Below are 12,315 nucleotides of genomic sequence, written 5' to 3'. Positions count from 1 at the left end.
TTCCTAACAGCGAGGGCGATTGGGTAGCGGGCGAAAGGCTTCTGTGGCTAGAGCGGTTCCGTTGTTCTCGAGCCGAACTCAGCCCTCTATCTCGTGGGAGGGAATGGGCGGGAGAGAACTCGCTCTTCCATTGCTGCTATTGGCCGACGCTCTTCCTAAGCCAGAGGCCTTTTCCATTGGCTGAAGAGGAGAGGCTCCCCCTGGCCGATTGGCTGCGGGACTCGTGCACTCTTCGCAGCTCTCGGTCTCTCTCCTGCTGGTGGGCGGGGCTCGCTTCCCCGGTGCTTTGCGGCGGCTGCGGCCTGAGGTAAAGGGGGCGGGAGGATAGCGGTTGTGGCGACAGCCGTCTCCGTCGAGGGGTAGGAAAGGGGTGCGCCTGGGAACCGGGGGTGGGGCGTTGTTAATGAGGGCATAAAGGGGGGGCAACGGAGGAAAGCGCTTCGGCGGTGGAAGGAGTGATGTGGTGGACGAGGAGGGAGGAAGGGAAAGGGAAGCCGGGCTTCTGAAGTGAGCGAATGGGCCCGTCTTAGGAAAGCGGGCGGTGAGGTGGGGTGGGTTTAGAGGCAGGCCATTGAGGCGTGGGAGCGAAGAGCCTATGTGGCGGTGGGAGGAGGGTTTCGTTGGCGGCGGCAGGGCTCGCTGTGGCTCAGCCCTGGCATCTTTTAACCTGTGTACAGCAAGGATGTCTGTCTAGACACAAAGGTATCCCTGAACATGTCCAGAGTGCATTCCCCCCATGCCATTGACTAAGCAGGAGGGAGCCCCCAGTATCGGGGATTGGGTTTCCAGCCCAGAGGGGCGTGTTCCCAGACGGACTTGGGCCTCAGCCCTTCTTCCTTCCATCCCGAAACGAAGCACTGGCGGATGGGAATGATGGAGGGTGAAGGCGGTGCATTGTGACAATAGGGGCTATGAAAGCGCAGGGGAAGAGGTGGAGGTGGCTCAGAAAGGGTGTGGGTGTTTTGCACTAGCAGCATACTGTCGGCTTGTTGCTAGTTTTACTCTCCGTTGCTGTACTGTAGGGTTTAAATCTGACCAGCGGCGATTGGGTGTTTGAAAAAATGTCTTCTCCAACGGAAATGGCAGTTTAGACTGTGCAGAACTGAAGTGCTTCATTGCTGGAGTGAATTACTGCTGTTCTCTAGGTAGGAATGTACGTTTAAGTGTAATAGAAGTATTTGAAAGGTGAAGGTGGGGGGAAATATGGGGTGCAGGGAATTTAGGCTGAATGAAATAGAGGTGGAAAGGGCAACAGGCAGAACGTGAGTGGGAGGAGGCGATCCTAATGATGGATGCTCTGGTCAAGCGAGAGCTTTCTTGATTGAATATCCAGTCAGTAATCCTTTGCTCTGCCATGCATATAATTCATAACAGGTTATGCTGCCAACAATTGGTTTGTGTCAGCACTTCAAATTTAGTCGTACAATACCTTTTTATTTATTTATTTTTATAGAAAAGCTATTTCAAACCTAAGAAATTATCTGAGAGGCTTCAGAAGTTAGAGTGCTTAGACCTGCAGCCTTAAGTATGCTGAAAAATTGTGCTGTGTAAATGGTAGATCTGAAATTATACTTAAAAATAATAGAAACTTGTGGGTTTTTAGATTAATTCAGTATAGTTTTAATACAAATGATTATATTTCTGTGCTTTGACTACAAGACATGGTGTACGACTTGAGGTAAACATCTTTGTTCTCTCGGGTATTTGTCATTTGTAGTAAACCTAGTACCTTGTGAACTGTGTGAGAATAATTGTAAGTTGTGCACCTTGCTGAGAACTTCATGTATGTGATCAACAAGACTAAAATAGCTTGGTAAGAGACTACTGTACTCAAAAGCCAATTAGCCAGATGCTGCTGCATAATATAGATGTTGTTCAAGCTTGGAAGGGGAAAAAATCTTTCTTTGTACAAAATTCCAGAATGGAAAAAAAGTTCTTTTGTTTTTTTTAACAGATAATATGGTGATGGCAGGAATACTATTTGTAGATGGATATGTAAGCAAAACTCTGTGTCTTTTAGCTGTAGTGGAAGCATGTTAATTTGCCACAGGGTTCTTTAGAATGACTTCGGATCCATTAGTAAAATAATTCTTCCTCATTAAGAACTTGAAAACATTGTCCTATGAGTCTTACTTCCTTTTGCAAACATTCACTTGCCTCCTTATTCATAATGAAAGTGCTTCCTGCCTTTGTTTAAGAGAAAGACAGGCCATCTAATGCTTCATATACCTTCTATAGAACTAGCATAGTTCATAGAATATCAAGCTTTTCAGATACATTATAAGTTAAATATGCACACGATTCAATTCTTATTGCTGCTCAGATTTTTTTAGGGTGGGAAGGGAAAAAGCAACACTTTAAAACAGCATTTCTTTCCTAACTAGGAATAGACTGACAGATGGGCGGGCTTTACTTTTCAGGCATATGAAGAAATGATCCACGCTTGGAAATAATCTGTCATGTGTCTTCAGACTATGGATATCAGTGAATATTCTCAGCACAAAATCTGCCCTTTTAGTCTATCCCAAAGAGATATTTTGTATTTTAATTAAAAGAACTCTAACAAAACTCAATTTTGGTTCTAGCTCTATAAGCCACACTTCAACCAAACTATTCACCTGATATTAAGTGGCATTTCTGCATTCATTAATAGCAGACCAGATTTGTAAATAGCCTCTTAGCCAGTTGCCTGTGGCAAGAAATTTGCTTCCATGCAATCATCCATCAGTTATTTTCTTCTTTAAGGTTACTTCGATGTAAGCAAGTGTAAAGTAATGCAGATTGGGGCAAAACAAACAAACATTGAGCTAGCTGTGACTTACCAAGAAAGAGATATTGGGCTTGACATAGACATCTACTGAAAATGTTGACCCAATGTGAACTGCCAACATCATACTCCCCTTAAATAAATCTGTGGTGCACCAAAAACTTGAAACACCAAAATCAGACTTTTGGTCTGATTTAGTATGGCTCTTATGTTCTTATGATTTAAAAAGATGTGTATGTCAAGATGGACTAAAACATTGTTTGGGTTTGTAGCTCATGTAACCAGGTATATCAGTAAAGTAGTACTATTTTATTTTACAAAAGTGCTTATATGCTTAGGGTATTCTTTTGTACTTATCAACATTCTGTGCTGTTATCAATCTTTGGTGATTTGACTACATCCAAAAGTGCTCTTAGATATTCTCTGTGGTTCTTCTGAATTTTTTTCCACCCAGGTCTTTGTACAGTATTTCTGACTGAAGTGGAATGTTGTTGGGGCCTACGTGGTATATGTAGGTATATGCCATTTTTGCTTCTTTTGGCTTACAAAGCTAAAATGTTCCTGAGCTGTTCTTCTTTCTTTACCTTCATCTCTGCTGCTCTGCTTAGTTAGTTGTAGAATTAAATTTCTTCGCTTGTTCTTTTTCATGTTTTGTTTCCTTAAATTTTGAGAAAGAAAATTTTGAGATTTTGCTGCATAAATATATGTACATCATATGTACCCAGCATTATTTTTGTATTTTGTAGTAATTCATATGGTCAGTCTGAAACTTAGTCTAAATGTATTCTTGCCTCTCCTTGATGTTTGCCTTATTAGATTGCAGTCCTATACAACCTAATAATCCTGAGAGTAAGTCCCATTGAATTCAGTGGGGTTTACATATTATTATGTAATCCTACCAAGGTGGCTTGCAAGTAACATAAAAATAATACAATAACAATCAACAATATTGACAAATTTAAATATAAAAATAAATCATCAGGATTCTTCCCACAGGATAAGCTTGCATAAGATTGTGCTGTTAGTATATCAGGGGAAATATTGTGTGTCAGTGGTGATTCCCCCACTCCTCATGTCAGTACAATATGGGCCAAGAGTGGGAGCTGATCTCTATAGTTGCCCTGAACTTCAGAGGCACTCTGAAAGCAGGGAGACCACCAGTGCTTTCTGAATGGCTCTGAAACAGAGTGCAACATTCAAATAATCACGTGTTTTTTATTTACCTTTGGAATCAATTGGTTAATTTCCATTCTTCAAGTTGATGGCTCTAAATGCAATCACCTTCAAGTCTTTTTTCAAGGAAAGGTGGAATAAAAATACTTTAAGTCATTTATATTATCTCCTGTTCTCTACCACAAGACCACACATTAGCTAAATTTCTGGCTGCTGTTTTCAGTCATATGGTGGATGAATTTTTAGACACTACCCTGCTCCCTTGCTTCCCATGAGTACCTTTGCTTTGCAAAATCATTATAAAGCTTCTCCTGAAAGATATCAAGATCTGGAAATATTTGGAAATTTTCATGGAAGTATACTAGAAGATAGTACAACTCCATATATATTCAAGAAGCTTGAAACTCTGCTCACCCATAGACATGGTAGCAGATGGAGCTGTAAAGTGCAAGTTGCTATGAGGGCCAACAGTGATATGAGGATTAAAAAGATACAGGGTGATGCAGCAAAAATCCCATTGGCTTCTATAGGATAGTCAAGCACATGCTTGCACCTCTCTTTATGAGATCAGTGGGATGTCAAAATCCTGTATAACTTTTGGGCCCACTCCAACCATAGTAAAGTGTTTTGCATGTTACGTTCTGCATAGTTTGAGCTATATGCGTTCTTCCTATTTGAAAGAAATAGCAATCTAGTTATAGTCTAAGAATTTGAAAAAAACAAACCAAGGGTGTAAAACCAAGTGTGTTTAGGGCTGCTTCACATGAGACTATTCAAAGATTCCACTATGATTTTGTGTTGTGAGTATTGAAACAGGAGCTACCTGAACTGTGTACTTATTTAAAAATGTACATAACAGTTGCATGCTAAAATTATGCGAAGCAGCCCTTGGCCAGATTGATTGCCAAATAGTCAGTATACAAGCTCAATTATATCCCCCCGCCCCTGGTTTGTGATATTTATATTAAATAAATAAATAAAATAAATAAAATATTTGGGGTTATTACCTTATTTAACCCCCTTACCACTACTATTGAAGGATATGCACTATAATCCTTATTTGCTCACATTCAACCCTTTACCCCCTCCTTTCTTTCCATCTTCCCCACTGACGATCCTTGATTATAATCTCTTTTGGGACAGAGATCTGCCTTTTTTTCTCTTCTTTTTTGCTTATGAAACTTAGTACAGTCTTAAGAATTTTGATAGCAGTGTATAAACGAGATTTCCCCAACCTGGTGTTCTCCAGTTGTTTTGGACTATAACTCCTAACAATTCCGACATGCTTTCTTTGGTTGATGGAAGTTGGTCCAAAATATCTGGAGGTGAAAAGGTTGGGGAATACTTGTATAAAACTATTAATTGAAGGCTGCTCACTTCATTATAGCTGGCTGCTTCTTAGTGCTTATAACTTTGCTTATGGTTTTTAGAATTGTTCACTCTGAACAGATGATACAGTCAGTCCATGTCTTGATAACTTGCAGGTTTTGATCATATCAAGCCATTATTATTTCTCAAGTCCCTCATGTGCATGGTTGTCTTTTGGCTGGATAAAGCAGTGCCTCCATGTGAGGTGGCTGGCTGTGTGAAGCAGTCCTGGGTTCTACTTAACACTTTTAGAGTTAAACTCTAAAAGTGTTGGTCCCAGGGCAGTTATTCATGGGCAGTGATCAGCTCTCTTGTTATGAATCCCCTGGACTCTTAAGATTATTGTTTTAAAAAGGGCTGGAAGAATTGATCCAATAAGTGTTCTCTTTAAATTATAGGTCATGCTAATCAGTAAAAACCGTGCTAGCAGCAAAATTAACAAAGACCCTGTTCAATGACATGCTAAGCCACGGTGGTTAAGCATTTTGAACTAAACTTTATGGCTCAACATGTTGTGTGAACCATGACTTAACATGTCTTGTGAACTATTCTTAACCATGGTGGCTACATAACCACAATTAAACATGCTCATTAACCATTTGCTGCAAAAGGGTTAGCGGCCTAACCATGGCTTAACGTGTCATCTGAACAGGGTCAAAGAATCTTGTGGCACCTTTAAAACTAGCAAATCTGTTCTGTTATAAGTTTTTGTGGACATTGTCCTTTTCATCGAATGCATGAAATGCTAACTTCAAATCTGTAGAATTATATATGCATGTGGGAGAGGTGAGGGAAGAAATGTAAATGGTGTTGTTGGGGATTTCGGTAATTAAGAATGAATGAATTATCTTGGGCAACAATCCAAAGGTGCCAGTTACGTGTGGGCAAGGAAATCCAGTAGCAACTGGAGATAGAGGTCACTCTGATGTGTGAAGCAAGCCACCATTTTGTTTCAAAAATAGCTTGCATACATGGTTCCCTTATGTCTTTGCCACTGGCTTCTTTGTATTGCAGCCCTACTATGTTAATGTAGTACTTATGATTTCCATTCTTGGTTAGTGGGGAAGTGTATCACAAGCTGAAGAATTACCAGTGCAGGGAAGCTTATTTAATGCCTTAATTGGGAGCAACTGTTTTTTTAAAAGGCAAAGTTATATATTCCTGACATGCTCTATGGTGGGCAAACATACCCTATCTTGAACTAGTATTCTCAAAGTTTTGGGCCTGAGCATTTCTCCCAACTAAGATTCTATTTCATGGATGCATTCCTGCCTGTGTGGAGCAGAGAAAAAGAAAGATATGGAAACAAAACCCATGTAGACACAGCTACTTGCACACAACTGTTAAGTAAAATATCTGTTGTACTGACAATGGAAATGTCCCCTGAAGATTCTTTGGACCTACTTTTTTACCATTTGGTTTTAAAGCACCACTGAAGGCAGCAAATTTGCCCTCTAGGAATGAACAAGTTACGAACTGGACTATACTTCTTTGAAAGCACATTGAGCCTTTACAGTGCTAAAATAATATTTGCAGCTGGTTAGCCTGTGTATTGGGTTCTAGTATAGTTAAAAAAATTGAAATTTTTATTAGAATAGGTACTCTGAGTCAAACCCTTTGGGTGGTGAATTTATTAATTTCGGTCTTATTACCAGCCACTAAGCATTGTAGTGTCTGCTACAATGGGGAATAATTTATATACATTTGGCAGGTGTATATTTATTCTTGACACTTAACAAGTAAGTTGAACATAACCTTTGTGTTAAAATGACAGGCACTTCATTCAAGTAGGAATGAAGTTATAAATTCAAAGACCTTTCAGATAAACTGTCATAAATATGTTATTTAATAAAGAATAAAACCCAATTTATTTGTATATTTACACATCATTTTCTTTAGTATCTTTTACTGGAATGACTTTTATTCAGGCAGAGGGCAATATCCAATAGGACTGCTGCACGTATGCAATTGACCTCTAGTGCAACAGCAATAGTGTAAGTGGGCATGACAAATTTCCCTGACAACTTGTTGTGCCCGCTTATGCTATTAGTGGCAGGCTAGAGATCACTTAATGCTAGTGCTACATCAATTGCATAGGTGCAGCAGCCCCATTGGATACTGCCCACAGTTAGCAGGCTTCTATGTATTCTAAACTAGGGGATGGAAGACCCATAGGTTATTTTCTCTAGAGTCTTCCATGATAGGAAGGCAATAATAATAGCGCCCCCTCCTTTAGGAACCAGGGGCGAGGAAGACTATCAAGAGAGTAGTGGATGGTTAGAGAACTCTTTTGTCTGGACTGCCCCTTGCTTTCCTCCCATCCACCCCCATCCCACAAACACAGTGACTGGGTTCAGATGACATGATAGTCAACGGTTGCTTAGATAGTCAACTGTTGACTATTATGTCATCTCCCAAGCCTTTTCCATGCTACAGTTGGTTACTACATCAGGTTACAGGACAGATCCTTCCACTGCCCACTCCTGAAATCCTTGAGGGTGAAAGCTACATGAGAGATGCTTGTAGCTGCCCTGCTTTGCAAGTTTCTCTCTCCTGTAGCTTTAGGGGAGAAATCCTTTGCACAGGAATGGGAGGATGGCTCAGGGAGGATAGCAGCTTGCAGTGCTTCACCCCATCCCTCCCAGGAATAGTGCGTGCATGTCCTGGGAAGCATGTGGGGAACCACCGATCGCAGTGCTCCACCCAGGGATGGGACATGCATGGCTGCCCAATGGCCTGGCACAAAGGGGGATTCTAATGGGAACCACCACTGCCTATTGGTGGGAGGGTGGTGATCAGCTACAGTAAACCATGTGTTAATAGTCCACTCACAGTCTATTATTATGTCATGTGGGGAGAACCCCCTAAATAATCAACCATGGAATTGACTATTAACAAATGGTTGGTTATTGTGTCATCTAAACACACCCAGTGAGCATAGCCCTATTCAGGCATTATTAAACTGAGCAGAGTAAACGCAGGGAGAGGGCGCATGTTAACCTTGTTCTCACATTTCTGTTGCTCTCTATTTGTGGAGGGTGACATTCTGAAGAGGAGAGCCTTAAGTATCTGTGGAGGCTCCATGCGCTTTTGAATGCTGATTTTTCAACATTCTGAATTGTTCATGGATTCAGGTGGCTCTCTTCAAAATATTGCCCTCCAGGAGTAGAAGGCAACAGAAAACTGAGATGGACTAGGGCTAGTGCACTCCCCTTTGTGTGCTTACTCTGCTCACTTCTATAAAGGCTTCATCTGGTTTATAAATGCTGAGAAACAGGTGGTGGGTGGAACCAGGGTCAAGGAAATCTGAAATATCTATACCAGGGGTGGGGGACATATGGCCCTCCAGATATTGCTAGAGTACAGTTCCCATCACCACTATTGGCTATGCCGACTAGCACAGATAGGAGTTCCCCACCTCTGGCCCATAGTGTGTCAAAAGCACAGAAGTAAACTAGTTAAGGTGGAAGTTAATACCTGAACCTGTTCAATAAAATCCTGCGTTGGGCCGTATCATCAAGAGCGCATTGTGAACACTTCTGTGTTTTGGTTTTGATTAGCCTTAAATATGACCTGAAGTTCCTTTTTTAAATTTTATTTTAGGTCTGAAGTTTTTCCTAGTGGAATGATACGAGTTTTCAGCCAAAGAGAAAATGATTCTTTATAAATGTAGTACCCTACTGTTTTCTATTTCACCTGTTGTCTTGCATGGCAATGTTACAGCTTACAACTGCAAAAGGCAACAAAGCAGCCACTTTTTATATATATAAAAAAGTTTCTTTTCTTTTCTTTTTTAAAAGCGAGCTGTTTACAATTAGGATAAAGTTCCTTCCAAAAATGAGCGTGCCATAATTTCAGTACTGCATATTCTGTTAAGTAGTGTTGCCATGCCTAAGGAAGCACAAATTTTCCAAGCTTCTCTCAAATTCTAATTATTGTTAATAAGTCCTACCCTTAGAAAATAATGTATTTATTGTACTAAGATGTTTTATTGCTGCTTCTGCTAATGTGTAATCCTAACACCTTAATACTTTCAAAAGGTATTTTAACAATGCACTAGTTCCAATTCTGGAACTGCAAGCTGTTTAAAATTCAGGACAAAGCTTGCCTGAGATCTTGCTGAGTATTTAGATGGCCTTTTCTTGACTCCTACCTCTACACTTCTCCTTAAGAAACATCAATTGGCTTCAAATGCAAACTTTGAGGAATGTTCTTGCACAGAAACTGCAATATGCTGCCATACTAGTAAATTAAACTCCTCTTGTACATTTGTTTTTTCAGAATCTGAACACGGTAACATGAACTGCTGTGTTTGTGCTCCATGACAGAAGATTGGTGCTAAGAAGAAGGATCTGCAGTGATCTGTAGTCTGGCTAGCAGGAATTTTAACAACTATTGACTTTGGAGCACACAGGATTGCGGTCTTCAAGCAGATTTTTTCCATTTCTTGTCTTGATGCAAAGCAGCGCTTGAATTCGACCTGGTGCTCTGGCATTTGAGGAAAAGGATTCTTTGTTGTGTAATCAAACATTAAATGCAGACAAGCTATAATGTCTAAAAAGCAAAACCAAAAAGGTAAGATTTAACGTACAACGTATTTAGTAAGATTTAACATAATTAGTAAGGAATGTTGTGTTATAGATAGATGCCAATTAAGGTGTTTTGTTGGGGGGGGGGTAGTCAGTGATAAAAGAGTTAAGTCCTCTGAGTTGGGGATTCTGAAACTGTCTCCTTAAGTACATATATAAAAAAGAAAAACTAAAACTCTATTCAAGTTTTCTCAAATATATATCCAGTTCTAACAGTGTGCTCCTTATTTCCTTTTCAACCCAAAAGAAGAATGCCTTGGGGATCTCAGGACGTTTCCGAGTGTTAGGAATTTAAGCAAACAGACAACATGTGAAAATTGATGGTTGCTTCATGACCCTCATTATTAACAGTTGACATTCTTTCCCTCGGCCCATTTGAGAAATGTACATACCTCTGGGTTGGTCACAGAAAAGCTGGTGTCTGTGCTGGAAACTCTCTACCTCCCTAGGGAGGCCTGTGTCACTCTGGCACTGCTTTAAGTAGCATTGGCCTTTTTAAAATGAGGTGTGTCTATTTGGCAGCTTAAGCCCAATAAGGATTGTACTAAAGATTTGTTTACCTGCATGAACGTTTCACTTTTGTTTCAGATAGTGTATACCTTGCTGGACAATCTACACCAGGAACTAGATGGGGAAATGTGTCCCTGTTGGTTCTAGACCTCTCAGCAGCTTTTTAGTACCATTGGTCACAATCAACTAGCTGGGATGGAAGTTGGAGGCACTGTTCTATGGTGGCTCTGGTCCTTCCTGGCAGGATGATTTTAGGAGGCAGTGCTGGGGTGAGGGCTCCTATTTGACACCATGGTAACTTCAGATGTACAAGCTTTGTTTGCATTCCTGATCTTTGATGGCTATCTGACCTCTTTTTAAGATTGTTTGGATTATTGAAAACAAGTTGCTGGTGAAAGAATTCTCCTGCATTTGCAACGAGTCTATTGTGTAGTGCAATATGATCTAACTACTCTTGTGCCATAATCTTCAATATACCTACTACCTACCATGACCAATTTTGTTGCCAGCCTTAATTTGGCCTCCATTTTGCAAACTGCTAGAATATAGCTTAACAAAATTGGCTGGGCACTCCTTATTTCCAGCTGCTAAATTGTTATATGTACTATTCATACCATGAAAAAACTTGTGGCCCACCATCCTAGACCAGGCACTTGGTTCCAGACTACTCTTTTTCCAGTGTACTTAAATGCTTTATTGTAGTTGCATTAGTGGGCTGTGCTGTTATGTCTGAAAATAGGAGGTATAAGTGAAAGGTTTATGCTTTAGTGGAGCATATTCTTGGTTACTAGCACACTGAGACTGCTCCATGTATTTTTTTTAATCTTGTAGCTTTCAGCTAGAAGGTTGTGGAAGTCTCTATTAAGGCAAAAATGGAAATTCTCCAGGTGACACACACTTTCTGGCAGAAGGGTGGGAAAAATAATTCAGTTTTTTAGGTAGCAGCCCGCTTCAAGGCTTACCCAACTTACCAAGTTACTAGATAGTTACTAAATAGTTACCAAGCTACTAAATAGTTGTTTAGAAGGCTGGGCAATCAAGTGCCTTGGACTTCTTCCAGGCCTCTGTAGTTGCACTATGAAGACTGAACCTACTTGAGATCTCTGAATAATAAGTACTGACACATGTAGGAGAAACTGGATTCATTCTCTTTTTCTTTCTCCTACCCACCCCACTTCTTGCCACTTCCATGTTCTGAAATGAAAGGTATGTTTCATCCTGCTTACGCGTTTTCTTCTAGTGAAGGTAAAAACAGTGCAATCTGAAGCGTTATACTGTACATAGGGTTATGGTGCAGAAACCATTCTGGCTTAGTTTGTACGTACTAGCAAAGATGCAGACTTGCTTCAAACATTACACATTTTATATATAGCAATCAGTTTCAAGTAGAAAATAACATTCAACCAGCATTTAGATTACTGTTGTGATCTTGCATGCTTTTAGTTCTCTATGTGTATCTTTGATGGGAAGCTCTCAGAAAGCGAGCCTTCCTAGTGAAATTTACATGTAGTGGTAAGCATGGCATACTATTTGCACCAGCATATAACAGTTGCTGTATGTAGCTTATAGAAGTTCAAACATCTGGTTTCATTTGGCTTTCTCATTTTAAAAAAAACTGAGCCTAAATATTTTTAGGTGACCACCGATGCAACGGAAAAGGTGCTTAATTTAGTCTTGCTCCAAATAATATTGTATCTTACTGAAAAGAGACAAATGAAGTCAAATTGTATCATTTCCTAAACCAGTAGGTAAGTCAACATTGCTGAACTCCTCTCAGGTCACAGCTTGTAGTTTAACTCTTTCACACTTAACAGCAGAATGTAGTCTGATAAGATATTGCCATATCAACTTTGTCTTGATAGACAAGCTGTCAGTATTGTGGGGGCAGAATTTATCAGGACAGCCTTT

General features: G+C 40.3%; 1 protein-coding gene across 2 annotated transcripts in view; it reads left to right on the top strand.

Annotated features, from left to right (window-relative positions):
• The first annotated feature begins 306 nt into the window (after positions 1 to 306).
• SPATS2 (spermatogenesis associated serine rich 2) overlaps positions 307 to 12,315 on the top strand; it is a 45,951-nt gene continuing 33,942 nt past the window's right edge. Inside the window, exons 1-2 of one of the 2 annotated variants that reach the window (XM_063119954.1) lie at positions 307 to 359; positions 9,590 to 9,883. In XM_063119954.1, the coding sequence (XP_062976024.1) occupies positions 9,859 to 9,883 (25 nt within the window). In that variant the 5' untranslated portion in view covers positions 307 to 359; positions 9,590 to 9,858. Of the gene's footprint in view, positions 360 to 1,083; positions 1,146 to 9,589; positions 9,884 to 12,315 lie in introns of those variants that run through there. The other variant, XM_063119953.1, reaches the window with a different exon arrangement.

Source organism: Elgaria multicarinata, chromosome 3, assembly GCF_023053635.1.
Source record: "Elgaria multicarinata webbii isolate HBS135686 ecotype San Diego chromosome 3, rElgMul1.1.pri, whole genome shotgun sequence".
In the NCBI taxonomy this organism is placed as follows: domain Eukaryota; kingdom Metazoa; phylum Chordata; class Lepidosauria; order Squamata; family Anguidae; genus Elgaria; species Elgaria multicarinata.
The sequence above is the reverse complement of the archived record's forward strand: the minus strand, read 5'-3'. Positions and strand labels throughout refer to the sequence as shown.